The sequence below is a fragment of the Peromyscus leucopus genome, chromosome 12 (genome assembly GCF_004664715.2).
Source record: "Peromyscus leucopus breed LL Stock chromosome 12, UCI_PerLeu_2.1, whole genome shotgun sequence".
Lineage (NCBI taxonomy): Eukaryota > Metazoa > Chordata > Mammalia > Rodentia > Cricetidae > Peromyscus > Peromyscus leucopus.
The window spans coordinates 7,796,654-7,820,472 of record NC_051073.1 but is presented as its reverse complement, the minus strand read 5'-3'; the positions used below and the strand labels follow the sequence as shown (position 1 = coordinate 7,820,472).

At 47.3% G+C, this 23,819-nt stretch overlaps 2 protein-coding genes and 1 pseudogene across 16 annotated transcripts in view; 1 reads left to right on the top strand and 2 right to left on the bottom strand.

The window, feature by feature from the left end:
- Positions 1-1,332: 1,332 nt before the first annotated feature.
- LOC114698445 (cilia- and flagella-associated protein 298) lies at positions 1,333-10,275 on the bottom strand. The gene is made up of 7 exons (XM_028877136.2): positions 9,988-10,275; positions 5,967-6,134; positions 4,897-4,964; positions 3,171-3,329; positions 2,886-3,017; positions 2,209-2,304; positions 1,333-1,581 (listed from the first exon to the last, which is right to left on the bottom strand). Exons 1-7 carry the CDS (start codon positions 10,124-10,126, stop codon positions 1,471-1,473), a joined length of 873 nt encoding a protein of 290 aa, XP_028732969.1. The 5' UTR covers positions 10,127-10,275; the 3' UTR covers positions 1,333-1,470.
- LOC119088874 lies at positions 6,275-8,650 on the top strand (annotated as a pseudogene).
- A 1,308-nt stretch (positions 10,276-11,583) lies between the features above and the next one.
- Synj1 (synaptojanin 1) overlaps positions 11,584-23,819 on the bottom strand; it is an 80,492-nt gene continuing 68,256 nt past the window's right edge. For 4 of the 15 annotated variants that reach the window (XM_028877123.2, XM_028877121.2, XM_028877124.2 and 1 more), the window contains 7 exons: positions 23,599-23,637; positions 22,198-22,245; positions 21,128-21,166; positions 20,908-20,978; positions 18,713-18,821; positions 18,278-18,495; positions 11,584-14,450 (listed from right to left, as the gene is read on the bottom strand). In XM_028877123.2, coding sequence (XP_028732956.1) covers positions 13,662-14,450; positions 18,278-18,495; positions 18,713-18,821; positions 20,908-20,978; positions 21,128-21,166; positions 22,198-22,245; positions 23,599-23,637 — 1,313 coding nt within the window. In that variant the 3' untranslated portion in view covers positions 11,584-13,661. Of the gene's footprint in view, positions 14,451-15,921; positions 15,949-18,277; positions 18,496-18,712; positions 18,822-20,907; positions 20,979-21,127; positions 21,167-22,197; positions 22,246-23,598; positions 23,638-23,819 lie in introns of those variants that run through there. The other 11 variants (XM_028877129.2, XM_028877134.2, XM_028877128.2 and 8 more) reach the window with 9 other exon arrangements.

Sequence of the window (23,819 nt, the reverse complement as noted above, 5' to 3'; positions counted from 1 at the left end):
GAGAGGGTTGTGGACTGTACCAAGTACCCCACAGAGGAGGGTGGTGGGATGCCAGGAAGCCTGCATCAGCTGGTTATTCCCTCAGAATGAGAAGTGGGGCTCAGGAGGGTGAGTTCTGCTGGTTATGTGAGACAAGTGTCACCAGTAGGGACATGGACAGCGCCCGCCCACACAGGTGACATCGACACCCGTTCCTAGCAACACTGACTAGTTCCTAAAGAGTTCTGCTGTGATCACACGCCTTGACTCACTCCCCCACGTAATCCTGAGCACGAATCGTCTACACACAAACCACACATGGCAAAGACAGCAAGCTCCAAGTACAACCAGAGACTAACAGCCCATGTCATCCAAGGCCAGAACATTTCCAGGAGAAACTTCAAATTACAATTAAAGTAAGGGAAATCGAAACAACTTTGGGTGTTACGAAATCTGACCAATCAAAAGAGCAGAACCATAAAGCATGGCCAGCTACCTCTGGCTTTGAAAGTGGCCTATCAGGGGCCAGCTTGGTAGCTTGGTGACGGCGGATAGAAGAGGGCAGGAGGCCAAGGCCTCTGGGAGGACCTCAGTGTTTGGGGCTCAGCCCCGTGGCTCCCACCAGAAGCCCAAGTCTCCCAAGTGGGGTCAAGGTCATCTAGGTAAATGATGCCCTGTGGGCCAGGGTGTTCTGATGGGACATCCGGGCAGGAGGACGAGGGGCTTGTTCTCATCACAGATGTGGGAGGCTGCTCCAGGGAAAGGCTGGCTTTGCATGGGTGTAGCCTGTCCCCAGGCCACCTCCACTCGGTCATGTGACCTCCACTGGCTCCCACAACTCCTCTCCAGGTTGGGGGCACCTTGGGGGCGGGGCTGGCAGGTCAGGCCTGTAAGGGGGTTCATCCTAGAGCAGTGGTTCTCAACCTTCCCGATGCCGCAGTCCTTCAATAGTTTCTCATGGTGTGCTGACCCCCATAAAATCATTCCGTGGCTACTTCATAACGGCAATTTTGCTACTGTTATGAATTGCACTGTAAATATCTGATATGTGACCCCCAAGTCGTGACCCACGGGTGGAAAGCTGCTGCCCCAGTGCCTGAAAGCCGACTCCATCCCCACTGATCTCAAAGAGAAGCCTGCGGCTGGCGCCCTCTAGTGGCCACCGCGGTCAGGTTCCAGTCAGCTAGGAATCGTCTTGCAGAGAAAGCAGAGGAAACTCCGGCACATGAGGAGGACACAAGACGGGGGACCAAGAGGGATGTGGCTGCAAGTGCCTCTCTGAACCTTCGGGACGCCACCACAGAGAATCCTCAGACGCGACACAACTGTCCCAAACTGAGAACAACTGACACATTTTCTTTTGAGTATGTATTTATTAAGTTCTAAACGATGAATGACTTATTTCAAAAATCCAAACTAAAAGGAACTGGGAAATAGAAACGTCCATGTCTTTTATAGCACTATAATTATTTTCCCAGGGAAGGGGGCTGGTTATCTGGGTCTCCATTTTATGTCTTTTACCCCATGAAAATGTCTTTTCAGCGCAGTGTTATCAGCCCATGGAGAGTTTAAACAGGAGTCATCGTCATTTTCTTCCAGTTTCTGGAAACAAACACGCTTTATTCAGGACAGCATTTCAGGAAAGCGGCTCCTAGAGACCCAGGGAAGACTCCCTGCCCCCACCTCCCGCGCCAGTGGGACCTCCAGGGTTTAAAGCCGGCTACAGTCTCGGAGAGCCAGAAAGCCCATCCCTAACACTGTGTGGTCCTCACAGGACCCCACCCATGGCTGGGCATGGGGTGCAGGCTGCAGCCCCCCACGGCTGTCCCCCCCAGCTCTGCTGTCCCCCCCTCTGCTGTCCCCCCGCTCTGCTGTCCCCCCCCGCTGTCCCCCCCCGCTCTGCTGTCCCCCCCCCCCCCTCTGCTGTCCCCCCCCGCTGTCCCCAGCTCTGCTGTCTGCTCTCCCCCCTCTGCTGCCCCCCCCGCTGCCCCCCCTCTGCCCCCCCTCTGCTGTGCCTCCCCTCTGCTGTCCCCCCCCCTCTGCTGTCCCCCCCAGCTCTGCTGTCCCCCCGCTCTGCTGTCTGCTGTCCCCCCCGCTCTGCTGTCCCCCCCCTCTGCTGTCCCCCCCACTCTGCTGTCCCCCCCACTCTGCTGTCCCCTCCACTCTGCTGTCCCCCCCACTCTGCTGCTCCCCCCCACTCTGCTGTCCCGCTGGCTACCCATCGGCTACCTTGAGTTCCTCCTGTCTTCTATGGTAGAACAGCATCAGCTGCTTCTGCTCCTCACTGCTGATAATCGGCTCCCGGGCTGGCGCACCCTGCCCCCTCTGAAGAGGCAAAATCAGAGTAAACTGGGGACAGAGACATTCTTGCAGAGGTTGTAACTATCCCTGCCAGCGGCGGAGACAGCAGCTGGTAAGCCAGAGTGGGGCCATGGGCACCAGCACTGCCGGGGCTCAGGACTTGAAGTGGACGCCATCTCTATCACGGCCACTCCCAAGGACTCCACTGCGAGCCCAGGGCGGACGGGAGGATGCTCAGGGCCACACTTCGGGAGACAGAAGTCTACAGGCCTTGTTCCCAAAATGACACAGGAATGCTTCAGGAGTGCCCAAGACAGGCACACCTCAGGTGGATGGCTCCCCACACCTCCCGCCCTCTCCTGCACAGGACACCAGCAGCTTGAAAAGACCCAGAATCTCTCTTGGCTTCATTAGTAGGAACATTATTGCATGTAGACCTGCTTTTTAGGTTGAAATAATACAAAAAGGAAATTTCTACTTTGAATTGGGGCCAACAGGGCTAAAAGCATGCACAGGTTTAAGAATGGTGTAGATTTCCTGCAAAACTTGATCCTAAGGAAGGTGAACACACAATACTGACTTGCGAAGCAGAGGCGCCCGCTCACCTGCTGGATCTTGACGATGATTTTGGTTTTCTCATTTTTCCCCACGTAGTCGGAAAGCTTCTTCGTTCGTCTCAGCTCCTTGGCCGCCCACCACAGCTGCGCCTCCGACTCCTGAATGACTTCCAGTGCTGCCTGGGGTCAATCGCACACCACAGGAACAGGCGTGAGAGGAAAGCCGCCCGCACCTCACAGGCACCTGCCGCCCGGCACCTGCAGCCCGGCTGGAGGCCCTTCAGGCAGAGGACGGGTTCTAGCACCCTGCCCTCCCCACGGCTCCATGCACACCTGAGTTCCCGACAGATCTTCTTTATTCTCAAATTCCATCCGGATGGGATCGTACGGTGGCAGCCCCATGGGGTAGACGATCATCACTGCACCTCGAAGCTGGTCCAGGGCATCTTTCACCATCTCCATGGTAACAAAGACTCCAGCTTCCACTTGTTTCTGGAAGTGGACCAGGCAAAAGTCAATAAATATCCGGCGGGTCCCCGTATGAGACCCTCAGAGGCCCTGCCAGCTCAGCCACAGAAGGAACCAGAGAGCTGCCGCTGCCCGGGTGACTGCTGCCCACTTCGGGGCTGGGCTGAGGACACCATGGCGCAGGCCAGAAGCAGACAGTGAGTGACATCAGAGAGGTCTGCTCAGGGCAGACCCACACCCAGCGGCATCATTGGGAGGAGGGGATGAAGAGGCAGAGGTGGAGCAGGCTGCCTCAGGCACAGCCCTGGGCAGGTGGGAGTGGAAGGGGGACCTTTACGACAGGCCAAACAGACAGGATCACCTGACCTTAGACTTCTGGCCTCTAAACCTCTTTATCAAGTACCCAGTCATCGGTACCTCGTTATAGCAACAAAACAGACTAAGATAGTTCTAGAAAAGGGCTGGCCATGCCAGAAAGACCGGCACACAATTAAAGCTTGTGAGCCAGACTCACTTTTACCTATAACCCCCAGGGAGGGCGGAGCAGCTACAGACTGAGTCCAGTCAGTGACCAATAGTGCCGATCGTCAATACCCTAAGGCTTCAAGGCCGAGTGAAACTGCCTGGAGTTGAACCAGTGACTTCCATGGGTTCCCCAAGGATGGCCCTGGAGCCCTGGCCCCTCCTCTCACATTGATTCACACCTTTTCCAGTTACTGGGCTGTTCTGAGTTCATCATGAGCTGCAATCAGGACGCGTGTGGCAGCGATGCCAAGGCAAACGTGGGTGGCAGCGACTGCTGCCCGTGTGGATAAACACAGCGAGTGAAATACCCGAGGCTTATTACAGTTATTTAGTGCGTGCGTGTGTGTGTGTGATGTGTGCGTGCGTGCGTGCGTGTGTGTGTGTGTGTGTGTGTGTGTGTGTGTGTGTAACACACACGTGGGGGTGGGGAGTAAGAGGACAACTGTGGGAGTCAGCCCTCTCCTACCACCCGCGTGGGTCCTGAAATCAAACTCCGGTCTCTGGAACTCAGGTCCCAGGCTTAGCATCAAGCACCTTTATCCACCAGCCAGCTCTCCAGCCCCCAGCTCTCTTCCTCCAGGGGTGCATATCCGCCCGTCAATGGTGGTGTTTTCCTTCTGTGAAGTAGGTTTTGTATAAAGGCTGAAGGCGATTACAGAAAACACTGCTTTACAGGAAACGTCTCTACCAATCCTGCATCTACGGGCGACTTTAAAACTTCCCCTGCTTAGTTAGCTTTCTGAGTTCTTCAGAACACAAGAACCGGCCAGTACACGGGGAGCCTACATCCACGCGAGGCAATAAAAACCTTTGCTCAGCAGGAACCGCAGGGCTTTGGGGAACTGTCATCACCATGGAAACAGAAGCCAAGGCCCTCCTCAAATATGCTTATTTCCTCTGCCACTGGAAGGCCCAGAAAGACAACAACAACAACAACAACAACAAAACAGAAACAAAAGAGCAACAGAAAGGTGGGGAGCAGAGAGCGGGGGATGAGAGGTGCAACCCGTCTGACTGCAACCCATCCTCAGGAGTGTCCATCTGTCTGTCCGTCCCAGGAGCTGACCTTAGATACCGTGGCTTTGGCTTCTTCTATCGTCTTCTTTAAAACCTGCTTCATCTTCTCATTTGGAGCTATTTAAAAAAGGACAGGAGACAGATGTCAAGCACACAGCCTTTGTAAAAATCCCGAATGTTCTGGAACTCTCCTGTCCGGGCCAGGAGAAGCGAGCATGCAGGTCCGGATTAGGCAAGAGGGACATACGGAGATGTGGGAAGCTAGGTAGAGATCCCAAGCAAGAGGAAAGGTCTGCAGTGGCTTTTCAGCGATTTGCTGAAGCTACAAAAACCAGGCCAGAAGTCACTGAGAGGCCAGCGCCAGCAAAGGAAGCAGAAGAACTACAGGCCTCTCAGGCTACAAAGCTGTGACTCAACCCCGTCTCTGTGGCTCAAAAACAGACAGCGGCGGCCAGTGAGTGGGATGGCGGAGGCAATAAAACTTAATGTAGGTACGCATGCACACGTTTGTTCTGAGTCAGGGTGTCTCTATGTACCCAGGCCGGCCTGGAGGCCCCAATCTTCTTGCTAGGATTACATACGTGTGCCCACTTGACCCACACAACTTTATTTTACCTGACAACTCTCCAAATGTGGCACACGACACCAAATCATAACTCCCAAGCTTAAAGCTAAGCACAGTGGAGACAGAGTCCCCAAATTTAGGGAGAATGGTACAGTACTCATCCATTTCTGACCTACAGAAATGGCAAATTTGCATGGCCTGTCTACCCCACGAAGGAGGCAGTTCAGTAGGAGCAACCCGGCCTCTAGAGGAGAGATCCTCCGCTTGCCTCAGCCTGGGTTTTAGCACAGGAGTTTCACAGTGCAGTGTTTTCTCAGTCTGCAAAGAAATGAGGAAATTACATTACAATATTCTGTATATGACGTGAGTGTGGGCGTGCCTGTGTGTGCCAGGGTGCACATGAGGACTGCGTGGAGCTGGTTCTCTCCTCCATCGTGGAATCTGGAGGTCAGGTTTATACAAAAACACTCTTACCGGCAGAGCCCACCCGCTGGCCCAAACCTCTCCACTTCAAGAGTGGCCTTCATGCGCAAAGACAGAAGAGAAGCCAACACCTTGTCCGTTCCTCCGGCCGATGTCGTCCTTCTGGAACACAGAACCCCCACTGGGCACACACTTCTCGCCCCACTCGTCCTTCAGCTTCAGCTCCTGAATCTGCTCGTCAGTCAGCCCTTGCATATTGGGGGGAAGAAACACGCCGTGCGCTGCCAGCTCCTCCACCTCTGGAAGACAGGGGAGGGCAGACACCCCGCATTGTGATCACCCATGCCTAGTCTCCAGGGGAGCGCCTGCCCGGGTCTCAGGCCTGCTCCCGGTCTCAGGCCTGCTCTCCAGCTCACTATTTGAACATATACCACGAGCCATGGGCCAGAGCTTTCTTCATCCCAGACAAAGTCACCCACTCACCCTCAGTCAGCGGGAGCACAGCGAGCTTCAGATCCCCGGAGTCTACGCCCCAAGGCTCTGTGCTCAGGAGTTACAAGATTAATGCTCATTTAAAAACCACGTCCATCCACACGGCCCATCCACACGGCCCATCCACAAGGCCCATCCACACGGCCTATCCACACGGCCCATACACACGGCCCATCCACATGGCCCTTCCACATAGCCTATCCACACAGCCTATCCACACAGCCTATCCACATGGCCCATCCACACAGACTATTCACAAGGTCCATCCACACAGCCTATCCACACAGCTTTACCATTCATTTTCCTGGGAGAATCTCAGATGACTCCACTTAACGTAACCTTGTGGGAGAGACATGACAGCTGCTTAAACCTCCTCCCCGTCCTGATTTACAGCGCTATGATCTGGGCTTGCTGAGAGCACCTGCCTGTCATCTTACGGGGACCTCACACGGAGGCTCACTTGGTAAAACGCTCGCTGTGCATGATGAGGCGCCAAGCTGGACCCCAGAATCCACGTGAAAAAAGCACGAAAACCTGTGTGCTGGGGGTGGGGCTGTAGGGGTGGGTAGAGACCTGGGCATCGCTGGGGGTTGCTGCACCCAGCTTTGCTATGGGCCAATGAGAGATCCTGTCTCCAAACAAACAAACAAACAAGCAAACAAACAAAGTCACAACACCCATGTTATACATGTACACACACACACACACACACACACACCCTCTCATAAAACTTTACACAAACAATTTAGATAAATCACTGGGAAGGATTTAAGGCAATTGTCCTGGTTGGTTTTCGTTGCCCTGGCACAAACCTACAGACATCTAGGAAGAGGGAACCTCAGCTGAGAAAGTGCCTCCATCAGACTGCCTCAGGCAAGCTGCAGGACAATGTCTGACTGGTGTGGGAGGCCCAGTACACTTCGGGTGTTGCCACCCGTGGGCAGATGGCCCCAAGTGGCATAAAAATAAAAGTCTGAGTGAAGCAGCGCTCCTCCATGGTCTCTGCTTCAGCTCCTGCCTCCAGGTTCCTGCCTGCCTTGAGTTCCTGCTCTGACTGCCCTTCAGGGGCTAAACCTTTAAGAAAGACATAAACCCTCTCCTCCCCAAGCTCTTTCCCCCCCACAGCTATAAAAGCTACCAAAGACAGAACCCGGTATCGGGATCCGGGAGTGTCACGACAGACAGGTTTAGCCATGTTGTTCTGGGGACAGCTGTGTTCGTGTTTGGAACTTTGTGCTGGAAAAGCCAGTGAGTGCTCAGAGCTGTTGTGGGGGCCTGAGGCCAAGAGTGGGAGAGCATTGGAGGGTGGAGGCCTGGCTTGTGAAGGTTCGGAGGGAACAAAGGCTCTCCCTGGGGCATCCCCACGATATTCTGTATTAAGAATCCGGGGTTCTGGGAGGTGAGGCAGGTCCCCACCGCTGAACTCTGGGGGCAGATTCCCGGGGCCTGCTGGGAACAGGACTTCTAAAAGGCAAACATGTCTGGAAGGGTGCAAGGCCATTTTTGCTGGCTACAAGCGAGGTCTCCGGAACCAGAGGGAGCACATAGCTCTTCTTAAAATTGAAGGTGTTTATGCTCGAGATGAAACTGAATTCTGCTTGGGCAAGAGATGTGCTTATGTGTATAAAGTAAAAATCAACACAGTGACACCTGGTGGTAAACCAAACAAAATCAGAGTGATCTGGGGAAAAGTAACTCGGGCCCACGGTTCGTGCCAAATTCCGAAGCAACCTTCCTGCAAACACCATTGGACACAGAATCCATGTGATGCTGTACCCTTCTTGGATTTAAACTAATGAAAAGTAAATAAATAAAAGTGGATTTATAAAGAAAAAAAAATCTGTGGTTCTGATCAGCCGGAGCTGAGAAATGAGCTGTGATTAACAAGAGACCAGAATCACTTTGCTGGAGCTGAGAGATAATCAGCTGTGGATAAGAAGATACCAACATCCTCAAGAGGCAAAATGCTCTTCTGGGAAACGCTTCCTCGGGGTCGGCAGACAGAAGCCGTGGTCCAAAGGGTGTCAAGGCGGCTGCATCTCATGCTTGCAGCCAACCTTGGCAGTGCGTACGCACCTCCCACGCGGCACTGGTTTGTGAGGACAGGAAGGGGTCATGGAAAGGTTACTGGTGAAGGTCAGCTTCAGACGCAGGGAACCCCAGGGCTGACGGGATCACGGCGAGAGGCTGAAGCTTGGCATCACGTGGCAGGGTCAGAGACCCTGAAGGGAGGTCAGGGGCAGATGGTGCCACTGGTGAAGGTGAAGCCGGTAGCTATCCCAGCATTTCGGAAATGCCAGTACCCTGGGAAGACAACCAAGGACAGCAGCAGGGTGGGGTGGCGCAGCCTCAGCCTGTGAGATGTGCTGTGTGCTCGGCATGGCAGAGCAGAGTGGAGCCAGCCTACAAGAGCCTGGGTCCCAAACGTCTGTCACTGAGCTCTACGGTGCTGGACTCTGGATTTGCTTCGACTTGAATGTTACTGCGTTCTAGTTCTTCTCCCTTGCAATAAGAAAGTAACTTGTTCTTTGATTTTACAGGAACCCAGGTATGAGACAGACATTGTAGAGAGCTTTGGACTTTGAAAGATACTGGACATTTAAAGTGCCTAAGACAGCAACTATCCCTCCAAAGTGAGAAAATCCACCTCATGTTTACTATTCAAATCATGGTTTTATATTTTCCCTGCCTCATACGTGTTCAAACCTACATCAGCATATATATAAACCTACACCAACGCGCGCACGCGCGCGCGCACACACACACACTTTAAACCTTGCTATATCGCCTGCCTTCCTTTCTCCTTTCTTCCTTCCCTTCCTGTAAGGAAGACACTAAGAACTGTGTGTTTCCGTAATATGGGGAAGACATTATGTGACCTGCACCAATTCAATACGACAGGAGAAAAGGTCGTGTGAGTGGATGGAACGTTCACAGCCTCTTTCCATTCCCATACTATGCACTTGGGAGAGGGGCTGGTGCGACTCACCCCGTCTTCCTCAGGCAGAGCACTGGTGCCTGCCCGAGTAGTACATCTGTGGGCTCTAAATTCCCCCACACAACTCTTACATTCTGCACCACACTTTTAACTTACAATGCTAGAGAAGACCCGGAATCTTCTCTCCCTAAATGCTTTACTTTTAAAATGTCATCTACTATGGAGCCTGTTATGAAAGCAGTTATGTTTAATTAGAGAAAAATGTAGCAGGTCTTAAGGTGTTCTCTATGATGCAAATATAACATGTGTTTCCAAGGAGACAGACAACAACCCCGAGGCTCTCCCAGTGTCTCCCACTTTTGATGCGGTCTCAAAGCCAGGGCTCGAGCTCAAACAGGGCATTCACTTGTAAACCCCCTCCCCGTGGCTACCACTCCACCCTTGAACCTTCCACGGTCCCGCTGGATCTTCCGGCTCCTCCCACTGCCGTTCGGCCCAGATAGTTCGCACTTCTCCATGGCCAAATCCTAGCTCGGCTGCGCTTGGCTTCCCCGCTGCCCACTTCCGAGTCGGGGGTACCAGACCTGCCTGGATTTTTCCAGCTGTTGGGTCTTTCATCCCGGGTCAACCCTGATGCTCCTTCCCCACCCTCCAGGCTACTGCAACTCTTCCCAAACCCACAACCCCGAGCCCTCCTCACTGCATCCCCCGTCCTCCAGTACCTGTGCAGAGCCGCTGCACCTTCAGCCGCCCGTTGTAGACGCGGGTCACCTGAGCCGTGAGCTCCTCCAGCTCGGTGCTCCCGGGCGCCTGCAGCAAGAACTGGCTCTCGTCGCCTCTCTTCACGTGCAGCACCACCATGGCTGCGCCGAAGGCCCCGCCGAGGCGTCCGGGCGGCAGGCAAGGAACGCGAGGCCCGCAGGCCCGCACAGCAGTGAGACTAACTGCTGCTCGGTGGCGGAACCGCGGAACCCCAGAACTAGGACCCACGCGTCCGCCCGGTGAGGAGAAGAACGGCGCACGCTCGCGGAAGTGGCTGTTGCCAGGAGCAACGGTCAAACACTGAGCTTGCCGGTCCTCCAGGGCCCGCCCGGAACCGGCGACGGGAAGGCTGCGACGCGATCCGGTACGCTGCCACCGGAAGTAGCTGTTGTCCGGGCAACCGAAACCCAAACCAAGCTGCTACGGGGTGTGCGGACTGTCCAGGGGTTCGGGAGATGGGGTGGCGGGGCATGGCGGCCCCCCCGGTTGAGAATGAGCGAGATGGTGGCCACCACAGGAGCACAGTCGCCCCCAAGCCCAGACTCGTTCCCGCGCAGGCACTGATCGCCTCCGGAAATGCCTTCTGCTGCAGATCTGGGGAAGTCACAGTGGCGAGCTCTGCTGCTGTGCGTCCCCACAATCTCACAAAGGGCAAGCAGGCGCAGCGCTCTTCTTCCGGGCGCTCAGACACAGTCGAGGATCCCTCGATGCTTTCTTTTAAGTGTGACAAAGAGGAAACAAAACAAACGGACAGGGGAAATTCAAATAGAGGAATAGAGAAAATTAACCAGGGTAGCTGTGCTATGTAGCCTTGAAATGATTCCAAACTCATAGTTTGGCTAAATGGTGGGTTCTTTTTCTTCGTGTGTGTGGTGGCGCCTTATATTATTTACTTGTCAGTGGAAATGAGAAGCTGCCTCGGTCTCTGGTTATACTGCAGTGATGTGGTGATGTCGGAATGGTCAGGTCCAGAGGCTAAGTACCCGTCTCTGCTAGCCTTAGCCTTGGGAACAGCTACTGCCCTCCTCTGGGTCAGAACTAACATCCCTAAAACCTTGGAAATCCATAAACCAAGCTTCCATTAACCAAAAGTTAAGAATGTCATCAAATATCTGATGCCTACAGAAAAACTTCCCCCATCATTCTGTAGCTGCTTCTCTGATGTATCCATCAATGTAGTTCAAATTTGCCATGCCTTATGACTTTGTTCTCTAGAGCTATAAAACTTTATGAAACTGCTTTCTATGGAAGAACATGGAATTTGGGTAACCCGAATCTGCCATGGTCATTCAAATTTGACTCCAGAATCAACTACCTCTTATTCATGCATGTATTATGTATACACACACAAAAGAAAGAAAGGAGGGAGGGAGGAAAGGAGGAAGGGAGGGAGGGAGGGAGGGAGGAAGGAAGGAAGGAAGGAAGGAAGGAAGGAAGGAAGGAAGGAGGGCTAACTTATTTTCTCCAAATGTCATGAAATTTGTATATGTGAAATACAAAAAAAAAAAAAAAAATCACTGAGAAGAAAACCTTCCCTTTTGAGTAAAGAAGCCTGCTAGTGGTAAAGACAGATATATTTATTTCATATGACAGCACATTTCACAGGATATGTACAGAATGTATACCACTGACTTTAATACTGTACTTCTATAAAGTATATAGTTATAAATATTGTATGCCACATAAGCAATAAAACTCTTACATACATATAAACAGCAATCTACTATAGAGAACAGACGGTCACAGAGATTCTTAGTGTCTATTTTCTGCTCTGCTCTGACCAGAGCGGGTAAATATTCACACACAATGTCTAGGGTTTTTTGTAGCAAACTTTAACTTCCTTGTGCGTTTTCAGCGGTGTGCCAGACCTGACAGGCTGAGCCGCTGCTCTACAGAACTGTACAGTGGTTCATACCCAGGAACACAGGCTTCTGTTCCCTACCGATGGATTAGCTTGCTAATGGGAGTGGATACCATACACACTAGTCACAGAGCTGTTACAGCCACAATCTCGACAGGTTAATTCACATTTGGAAGCACACTGCTATAGGAACACGGCAGTTTAAAAGCCACTACTGTTGAAATGATCACAACTCCCAACAAGCACAATATAAAACTCACGGGAGTTATTGCTTACAGCAACTTCTGGCTGCAGCAGAGGATTACTTCTATAAATACAGTATTTTGATAACACTGAGCATTTGCGAAGGTGCTCTGTCCTAACAGATCACTCTATGTGAGAAGTGCAATGAAGTCTGCTGTGCTTTTACATGGAGGTGATGGCAGCCATAAACTGTTTCTAGTTATCACAATACACATCTTTAAAGGTTCATGTGGACGTAGGAACTTAGGTGTATGTAACTTTTTTATAAAAAAAGAACATTAAGTCTTAATGGCTAAGGATGATTTTAACTTCAACTGACAACTACCGAACAACGCCTTAGGGAGTTTTCCAACTGGCTTACTTAATGATACCAAAATACTATGTTTTTGTTTTTTTTTGTAAAAATTCTGTGTACTTCTTCACAAAATAAAAGCAAGATCAGTTGCATACCGGCAGTGCAGGAGACAGAATCCACAGAAATTTGAGGTATAGCCTCTAAAACCTTAAAGCAGCATCATGGATGTGTTATGGCCTCTAACATGGGAGAGAACACACGTGGGGTATGTTCCCAATTCAGAGCACTCAACAACAGCTTTCCCTGCAGAAAGCAAAGCTCCAGGGCAAAGCGGCCAACAGAAAGGTGGGGAAGGGAAGGGCCACACCCAGGGGAGACCATGTTAGCTCTGCTATTCCGCACTACACTCGGTGGGTGGCATGTGCCTGCTGTTGTGAGTGAGCGCCTGTACTGTCAACTGTCACCCCCCAGAGAAAGGCGTACCAGAGGTACAGGGGAGGAAGGTGATGAAGGAGAATCTGAAGGGCTGGGGAGTATAACAATAGGAAATGGCAGTTCTGTAAAGCAGTTGTTCTACTCTGGGATTTAAAATTAGTGAAAGTATCTAAAGCACATCCGGGTGGCAGCCATCTTTTTGATAATGAGATACTGAAAAAGACAGTGTGAGAATTGCTAGGTAAAATTTGACCTGAATTGTATCTCAAGACTTAAGTTTTATAAATATGTAAGTCTGTGTGCATACAAACATATGCATATGATGTAGACACACACAGACCTTTTTGCTAAAGGCATGCCTTCAGAACTGTTGCACTCTAACTCTGGAAGCTCTTTGGTAAATTTCCATAAATACCAATTGTCACCAGCACAGTGGGCTGGCAGTAATGTCAGCGACAGTTGTGTTGGCTTTATGTGACTTTTATGTGAATTTCTCAGTAAGGACTATTTTTTTAAAGTAGTTTTAAGCACTTTTTAAAATGGCTTCTGCTCTCTCTCTTGTTCATCCGAAGAGAAAGACCAGAACTCCAGCTAATAAGAGGATGTCTTTGTTATTTCCAATATACATAAACTCCAGCTTTGTCCACATCCTCTAGTGCGATTTGATACAGCTATCAGTGCACTTAATGATTACTTATTGCACATAATGAATAACTAATGCCCCATTCTCTCGACTCTCCCCCGACAAAACAGAAACAAAGAGCCAAAGCAGACCAGCAGAAACTCCCTTGCCATTCTAACTATCTTTCTGTGAAGTCCAGTGTGGGAGATGCCTTAGATGCCTGGGTTGTGCAGGGTCCTGCGGGAGATGGACTCGTGCTGGGCGGGAGCAGAGGGACCGGAGGAGGTGGTGGTCTTCTGGCTGGCAGCACACAGAAAGAAACACTTGCCCCTTTATTCCAGTCATCATCAAACGAAGCTGGTGCGTTCCCCAGCGTGTCTGAGCAAACTGACTTTGACTTTCCTGTTGTGGGAAAGTCGTCGTCTTCAAAGGTTACCCATCCTTTGGGATTGCTTGTTTTCACTGTACTCTGGCTCTGCACATCAAAATTGTCCTCAAAACCATCAGTTGAACTGGACGGCTTGCTCGTGTCGTGACTGAGAGGCATGAGGGGAGGGAAAGCACTACTAGGAACAGGCTCTTCTTTGGGCAGCCAAGAAGCTGCCTGTGATTCTTGTGACTGAGCTCTGAATGGGTTGCCAGGGGTAGCAGTCCTGTCTGTAAAAGGGTTCCAGCTGGGCAGGCTGGGAAACGGGTTTGCAGAACTGCCCATACTTCCCTGGGACTTGCTCCGAGCGGGAGCTGGAGGCATGGCTGGCATGCAGCTTACAGAACTCAGAGAGCTGACACTACTTTGTGATGCGGAAGGCAACTGGACCAAAACCTTTGGGTCTGGGGTTAGAGCAGGTGACATTTGAGCAGACAGCTGAGCTTTTGATACAGCAAGCAGACTGAGGGAGAGAGCTTCAAATGGGTCACTCTTCAGCGCTGGTTCTTGTCTGACACCAGAAACTCCATTTGTTTTTACCTAGAAAGGAATGAACAGTGAATGACTGGTTCTTATTTATTAATTCCTTCTCTTCTTATTTTTATTATTTCTTCTTTTCTTGAGCAACTATACAAATTTAGAAACTAAAAAGTAACTGTAGGTTTTTACTTTGGTGGTTTAATAAATAGAGTGAAATAGGTAAAATTATGTTCTTAAAGAATTCATAACTAAATAAATCCTTTTACTAAATCCATGTTTTAAATCACAAAGAAATGTGATGGAATAATTTCTTTCATTCAATTTTTTGAAATGGTAAGAAAGAATTATACAACATGATGAGTTCGTTCATTTAAATTTTAACACAAATTTAAACTTCTATGCTAAGAGTATATGGTAAATATGCATAATAAACTTCCAACACCCATCTATGCAGTTATATTTTCATTGAAATTCCTTACAGAAATTCAATTTTATGAATAAAAGATAATATATGAACACATTCATAAATTCAAGAATTATAGATGGAGTCTTTTCCTTTCTCTGCTTGGAAAAGTGAATTTTCAAAGGTTCTTTGCTTTTGAATGATAGCTGGCCTTTGTAGACTCACTGAATAATACACCTTTCCTTAATGGTCCTTCCTATCAAGTAAGACAGATAAAAGCAAGGATTATTTAAAGTGTGTGTGTGTGGGGGGCACTCCATTTTCTATAAGCACCAATTCTAAAAATTCTAAGATCAAAAAGAAGCTGTGCTGAGTGGCCCTGGCTGGGAGCTGAGAGCCATGGAGGAATGCTCAGAGGTAACTTCATGGCCACAGACATTGCACTCCCTCCTAAATCCTTTGTTCACCAAGAAGCTGGGTGGTGGAGCCCAGCCACGGACTGAGCGGGGTTCTGATGAAATCAGCCTGGAAATTACAGTGAGACCCACACCACCATCCACCACACTGGAATTAACTTTGATCTAAGCAGGATTGGGAATTTGTGATGACATCAGAGGTGTGTTACAGAGAAAGGTGTTGGAAGGCCTTTTAAAATATTATCATTTTAATCTAAATTACCAACTCTTTCTTACCAAAAAGAATGTGGCTTCTAAAATTATCTGAAAAAAGACTTCCCAAAAGAAATCCACAGAAAGAACAATTGGATTTTGCATTTATGTAATTATGCCATTGATAAAACCAAGAACCAAAGTAGGTTAGCCAAACAGGCTTTCATATAAAATGGATGGCCTTTCTGAAATTAGACTTTTTAGTTTTGTTAATTTGTATAGAAAATAAAGCAAAAAAAAAAAATGGTAAGGCATTAGCAAGAACTAAATAGTTCTTAAAAATCCAAAATGCTAAGAAAAAGAAAAGGCAGGTATGAGATTACGGTATGGCAATAGAATGTATTAATGTGGACAAGTGGATTTAAACATGGTGGAACTTTGGATGTATGAAGCGCAAGCCTCATACATGCAGCGCTGGGGAGGCGGATGGACAGCACATGGAAGGTGATAAACACTCAGGTACCTGTTACCCTGATGGTTGCTCCTGCTTTGAGAAAAGGAACACAGACATCAGAGGAAAGAGTTAGGACAGTTTCAGACCAGCCGCAGCCCCAACCAGCCAGTCCTTAGAAAGCCCTAGGTCCCATGTGGGCTCAAGAACAGCACTTACAAGTGATACTGTCAGTTCAAACACAGTCCTGGTCTCTTTGTAACCTTAGGATGTAAGCTTTAACAGTGTCTACTAGCCAGTTCAAGTTTTGTTTTCACTATTTCAGACCCCGGGGGTCTCCTTACTAGAGAAACTGTATACAATACCACTCTGTAGAATACAGCCCAAGAGTCATCTAACAGGACGTCAGGGCCCAGCCTTGCTCTATGATGCTCAAATTCTCTAAAGGATTTAGAAAATTCATTCCCTATTGTTTACTAGTTGGAAGGTGCAACAAGGTAAGAAGCCAGTTTTTGCTGTTTAAAACTGAAATCACAGTCTTTCAATAATCTGGCTGTAATTTAAAAATCTGGTATTAAGACACTGGACTTCTAACACTGAAGCTTATTTGTAAACAGTGAAATATGTAAGCAGTGGACAAAATATGACAATTTAGAGGTACCACTCTAAATATATTACTCCCCTTGAATCTCTCGACTCCCTTACCCCTCCTTCTCATGTTTCCCCCAGTACTGGGGATGAGCCAGGGATATGCACGTGAGGCCAGTGTCCTGACACTGACATACATTAGCACAATGCTCTGTAACCTGAGTTGTCACGTCTTGATGACTCTGGAGTCATGTACATCAGTTCTGACACTGGACAGGAGGGTAAGGACAGGCTTATGTTAAAGGTCCAAGGCACTGCAATCAGTATGAAATGGACCTCAGATACAGATATTACAAAGTGGGTGGAGTTAAGGTGCCTCTACTCTGAAATGGATGCCTTAAAACTGTATGACAGTATTCAAATTGCTAGTTTCAAAGATTTCTGCCTTCCAACTGATTTTTAAATAATAGTACAGTAAAAAAATAAAATAAATCTTTAAAGTTGGAGGAAGGGCAAAAAGAATGTAGATATTTATTCTCTGAAGAGTTTCTATTAAATATCTTCAGCACCTCCACTTTCACCTAAAAAACAGAGTAACTTTTAGTATTTATCACTTTATTTTTCTATTGCTTTCTTTAGCTTTCAGAAATGTAAGCACCAGCCTAGCAAGTACCAATTGCTAATGACTATTCCAGTCTTAGCTACTTTAGTTATCTGCTTTTCAACAGAGCTCTGTGTTAGAAAAGGTCTGCTAACTAGGTCAATACACCCGTCTGTCTGTGAGACAAACACAAGTTATTATCATAAAATGTTCACGGCTACTGCAAATTCAGTATTTCAGACTGGGGCTTCTAAAACTTCACATATTGCTTTGGCTTTGAGCAAATTTTCAAGAAAAGAATTTGTATATGGTGATCCAGCAAAGTGTACTTATTTGATCAACTTTACTTACGTGCATACAACAAAACTAACCCAGACTGTAAATTCAGAACATGTAACATAAACAGCACCACAGTGTAAGGCATTATCTACATGAGGCCGAGCTGCCGATTCGAGACCACAGGAACGCCCGTGACTGTGGGTCAGGGCCATGGAGCTGTTTCCGTGGGACACCAGCCAAAGGACGCGGTCATGTCGCTTTTCGTGTGAGCTACTCCTGTCACGACAGCACCTTCGGGAACCCCAGGGACCCATGCCAGCTCCACACAGGGAAGAACCCTGCTTACATCAGGAGGCAGTGAAGAGTCACTCTGTCTGCAGCAGACTGACGGCCATGTTAATGTCTAAACACTGAGCTGATCTTGATTGGTCTTCCTCCAACACTAACTTACCATCTTAGCAGTAAAGAGGACGATATTACTATTGTTCATATAACTAATTAAATGCCTAGAGCAAACATGTATTTAAAAAGTTACAAATGAGGAACCACTTGGACTTTCCTAAAGAACCCTGCTCTTGTATCTGAGAACTCTTTGACTGTGTAGCCCTGGTTAGCCTGGAGCTCACTTTGTAGACCAGGCTGGCCTTGAACTTGTGATCCTCTGCCTCCTAACCTGGGATTATCTCCAAAGCACTCCTGATGTTCTCTGACATTTTTTTATTTAAGCAATACATATGAGCAAACAAGCAAATCCTGCAAATTCTCAAACAGGCAATAGCATGCGATTCACTTAAGGAACCAAACGATACTAAAGTCATGTCAAGGTGCTACTACTTTCAAGTGGCAAAAATACAATTTCAGGTCAGATTAACTCTTAACTCCCGGTCATTAAGGAAGTGTACTCTGGGCGATAAAGCAGATGCATCGGAGACGCTTTCGTTCAGCAGTGACACTTACTTGTAGCTGTGGTGAGGAGTCTGCAGGCAAGCTATGAGATGACCTGCTCCGAGGGGGGGGCTGTGGTGGGGTTTCCAGATTCGGCTGGGGGACAGAGGGAGGCATGGGTGCCGCCGTGGGGACGAGAGGCTCCTGCATCTTTGGAGCAGGGGAGGGCAGAGAAGGCTGCGGAGGAAAAGCGGTCTGAGGCTTCAGGGGCTCTGGGAGGACAGCGGGACCTGGAACACCAAGGATTTTCACGTTAGCTGTGCTCTAAAGGCCATGGCTTCTCTTTCTTTAGGGAAATGTGCAACAGTAGTCTAGTCATTTCCCCTCTTTTCCAGGGGCCCAAGGGAGAAGACCCCATCTGAGTAGGTTAGATCTCATGCAAGGTGGGAAAGAAGAGAAAGAGTCAAAGAAGAAGCCAAGAGCGGAGTGTGTGCCCGCAATGCCTACCTTTCGATGCCTCTGGGGGCTTGCCCTGGCTTTCAGGAGTCGACCTGCCAGCAGATGCCCGAGCCAGGCTCTGAGGGGCGCTGATCACTCCAGCACGTGCTGGAATTGTCTAGAGATGGGAACATACTAGTGACATTAATACATGCTCTCACGTCTCAGTGATTCTTGGGTATAGTTCCCCACTTCACCATTTTAATTGTCTGTTTGTAGCTAAAACAGTGATATAATCCTTTTTGTCTGTGACGGTGAACTGTACACCAGGCACTTGTAAGCATGGTCTAGGCATTTTTATTTAACCTGTGATTTTGTCATCTACACTTTAAATTACGGTAACCACATGCATACAGAGAAGACGGCAGTAGGATCTAAACGTGGCCTAGCTGGCTGCACGCAGGGCGAGGGACCTGACCAGGAGCAGGGCTGACTCCCTGAAGAGAGGCGGCTCTGGAAGCACAAGCGACGACAGAGACAAGCCTTCCCTCCTAAGGCCTCGGAACCGGGCTCTCCTCCTTTTCGTTGACTGCACTGACGCTTTGCCTCCATTTGTGTCTGTGTGAGGGGTCAGGTCCCTGGACCTAGAGTTTCAGACTACTGTGGGCTGTTGTGGGTGCTGGGAACTGAACCTGGGTCCTCTGGAAGAGAAGCCAGGGCTCTTAACCACTGAACCATCTCTCCAGCCCTCCTTGGTTTGTTAAAACACGAAATAACAATATTAATTGCCTAACTAAATAAGCCAGAAGACACACTGCTGAAAAGTATTTTCTATTCTTGTATGTTTACTGAAGGGTCTAACCCCATAATACCTATTTAAAGCCAAAGTTAGATTTTATTTTTTTGGTTTAGGTGTTTTGAGCTAAGGTCTACCACTGTGGTCCCAGGCTACTCTGGAACTCACTACGTAGATCAGGGTGGACTTGGGCTCACAATAGCAATTTCCTTGCCTCAGCCACCTAAATGCCGGGGTAGGAGATAAAAGACACGAGGCCTGGTGTATAGAGAACTTTCAGCCTCACAGAAATCCTGACCCCCTCCCCTATCCCTACATAATAAGGTGCTGTGGGGAACGTGGCAGTAGTCGGTATCTGGCAAACTTCCCTTCTTGTGGACTAGAGTAACATATCTTGAGGTGTCTTCTACAGACAGTTGAAAGAGTAGAATTATACATAGAAATGGCCTTCAGTTTGTTAAGGAGAGGGCTACAAAGACAGGCAATTTCTGTTTTCATGACAAGTAGTAGCTTGGGTTCCCCAGATTTAGGCATAGTGGTAGTTCTAGCCTATACTGCAATTATGGTTTTCTTTATTGTGTGTGTGTGTGTGTGTGTGTGTGTGTGTGTGTGTGTGTGCAGGCGCTCATGCCATGACGTGTGGCATCACAGGAACTCCTCCTCACCATTCCATGGGCTGCATGTGGCCAGAGCCCAGACCAGCAGGCTTGCATGGCAGGCACTCCGTCCACCTGCCCAGCATCCCTATGGCCCTGCCTTTTCCTTTCTGAATAACTGTTAGAGCTCAGAGGAATTTCATTTGAGAGAATAACAGAAGCTGTATGTATGGAACAGGACATATGCTAAACAAACAGAAAGCCATAGATTTATAAAGTATGGTAAAAATCTTGTAAGCCATTTGCCTTTCTATTTTTAATAACTTTAGAACCAGTTTAAGTATTCTATTACAATTTTATGCTAATTAAATCCCTTCTTTAATTTTTTTTTTTTTTTTTTTTTGAGAGAGGGTCTCTCTACATAGTCCTGACTGTTCTGGAACTTACTATGTGGACCATGCTGGCCTCGATCTCACAGAGATCCACTTGCTCCTGCATCCTTAGTGCTGACATTAAAGTTGTATGCCACCATACCTGGCTAGAAGGATAACTTTGTATTTCCCTGGACTAACTAGCTAAACAGCTATCCAAATACATTCCTTCTTCATATTTTAAGAGACGCTAAGATGTTTATTTAGAGACCATAATTAAGTACATTATTTTTATCCAAATAAGCTAGTGTATTCATCTGGAGGTATGTGAGAAAGGTTAGAGTTGAGATACAGCTTGAAGAGTATCAGTTTCCTTATTTTAGAGTTGAAGAACTGAGCCTGGGTGGTTTCTCCTGATTCTCTCCAAGGTAACAAACAGATTAGCTGCAAATTGGAACTTAGAACAAATACCTCTTAACTCCCGGGCCAGGTGTTACTTACCGGTCTGGCTGCAGCATATCCAGCAGGTCCTGGGCCTGCAAGGCCTGCTTGAGGTGAAGGCTGATTACGCCCTGAAACAAAGACATCACATTGTGTATTTAAGTATAAGAAAGAAAGTTTTAAAAAAGGAGAAACAGATAAGAAACCATGTACTTGTATTCCAAGTGTCTATGGCATGGTCCAGTTTTAAGGGGAAGTAACTACATGCACGTGTTTTTACCTATATTATCTTTCCGTGTTGTTCCCGGGCTTTTGGGTGCTTGGAAGCAGAAAGGACAAAGAATCAACCATAAGTAAACAATCAAACAACAGTGCGCGGCATCACCTGGATGCCCTGTCCATTGCCAGCAGAGACAAAGGCACGAGACAGCAACAGAACAAGCACTTAGCTTTGTGTAAAGACAGAAACTGGAGTATTAGAGAGACCTGCATGGGAGACAAAGGAAGTCAGTCACACTAAGGTGACATCTTCACAGACCTCTGTCCATGAACTTTGAAGATCCGGTCAGCTGCTTCTTACAGCTCAGCAGACAAATGGCTCCTGAGCCAGTTCCTAACAGCTTTGCCTGTCATAGTACAGGCCTGCCTGTGGGTAAGTCATCTTAGCGTGAGGTCTTTGGGAATCTACAATAGACTATCAGGATCAAGACAGAAGACAAGTATAGACACATTCATATGCAGTGTTCCAATATGGCTCACTCAGGAAGGTAGCCTAAGGATGACGTGAAAATTACTCTGGGGGACAGAAAGAGTAAAAGACTTATCAAGCATTATCTTAGACTTTCCATTTTGAGAAGAAATTTGAGTACAATGGTTATACTATACATCAGTCCATAAATAGTTGTAGTCTTAACAAATGGCCCTAGTTTTAGTGGTCTTTCAAGCAAATCTAGCCCAATATCAAAATATTTAGAAACACCTTTTATAAAAAAAAAATCTATAAAACACTAGACCTTATGGCTACCAATCTATAAATCTTCAGGGTAATCAAGAACATTGATAAACATGTGACTTGTAAAAGAAAATGAAGGCATTCTTCTTTCAACAGTAACTTCATAGTCCAAGTACACAGGACTAGGTATGAACAACACAGGAACTCCAGGGATAAGACATTAAATGAACAGCCATTGGGAACTATACATACAACACAGAAGGAAAAGAGAAAAACACAAGGTGTTTCTAAGGACAGAGAGAGGTGGTGTCTACTTTGTAGGGTTTAGTAAGTCATGAAACACTGGAGGGCTGACATTTAGAACAAGAACCATATCTAGAATGCAAAAATCTTGTTACCTTCCATCTCTCTCCTAGCTACCCCAGGACTGGGAGGGGCTCCGACACCTTTTTAGAGAAAGAACAAAAGCTATATATTGTTCAGAGCCCAGAGCACAGGATGAAAGGCACGCATGCAATTATTCTTGCATGAAGGGTCTTTTATTGCTTTAAATATCTTGGAAGTTATCAAAGTGACTTTAGCTCAAAATTGACTCCTTTTCCTCAAATCTAAGAACAGGAGGAGGGCAGGGCTTCCTTTTCATATCTGAAACTACCAGCAGTAAGGAACCCAAAAAAGTCTAATGCAAAACTTTATGATCATCTCATTTCTTATATCCAGATTACTAATACATTATTTGATAGTCAAAAGGAAAATAATCATAACTGAGCTTTCATTCCATCTTTAATTTCTACAAAAAGACAATATCTCTTGGAAGTTAGTTTCTGATGTATTCTCTTAGCTTACTGACTTAGAGGATTTCTGGTCGCAGAATAAGATAGGTTGTAGAGGAATTATGAAGAAAGGTATTTTAAAATGGAAACAGATGTCTAAATAAGCTACTGGTTTGCTAATATGATACAAGTTTCCACAAGTTCATTTCAAAATTTATTTTCTACACATTGGTCTCCTAGTAAAGTAGAATTCACCCTAAAAGTAAATAAACCATTTTTGAACTGAAAAAAAAAAAAAAAAACCTAATGTTTCATAGAAGCTACACTGTTCAAATCACGTAGCCATTCTTATTACAAAGTCACCAAAATCTTCCCAGAAGCTGTGTGAAGGCCACAGCTGACCCTGACTCTCAGGGATCGACAATGACAGGTAGCTGGACACATCAACTCTGTATGGCAGGGGCTTTCGGAACATTAACACTGGAGCTGCTCAAGCTCTTTGAAGAATTGGTATAATCTCTGTCTTTTCTTGAGATTTAGATGGAATGTACTCAGCACTAAACCCTTCGGAATGAGCTGCCAGTTTCTCCTTTGTGTGTGTAAGCCCTGGGGATTGAATCCATGGCTTGCACATGTCAGTTAAGCACACTTGGTACATTCCCAGCCCTACCGTTTTCATGTTAACTAAATAAATTACTTTTTAAATAAAAGCATCCAATACTGAATAAAAATTCCCTCACTGAAAATAAGAAAAATCATAGTTTTACACAAACAAATGAGGCAAGCATTTGATGAATTATTCAAAATGCAAAGTAAGATATAATTTATTAGTTCTACTTACAGATTGAACTAAGCTCTAGTATGTTAACAGGAATATATAAAGTTTGGAACTTTATAACATGGAGTATAAATGTCATTCATTCTGATGCTTACCAAACAGATCTAAACTGTCTCTGACTTAGAGAGTTCAAACTCCAAAACATAATAAACCAGCATTCACACAGGATAGCAAATGTAAATGGTTACCTCCAAATTCTTTTCTAGCAGGTGCAGGACTCCTAGCCCCTTATAGTTCATAAGAAATTAGGCAGCAGAAAGGAAATGACATTAAATAAAGAGTTGAATATCAAGACCTGCTCCAATAGTCATGATAGCACATATCATGTATGATTATGTAAATATCTTGACATTATACAAAGCAATTATTCAATGCATATGCTCACAGGAAGTGATCATTGCATTTAGCT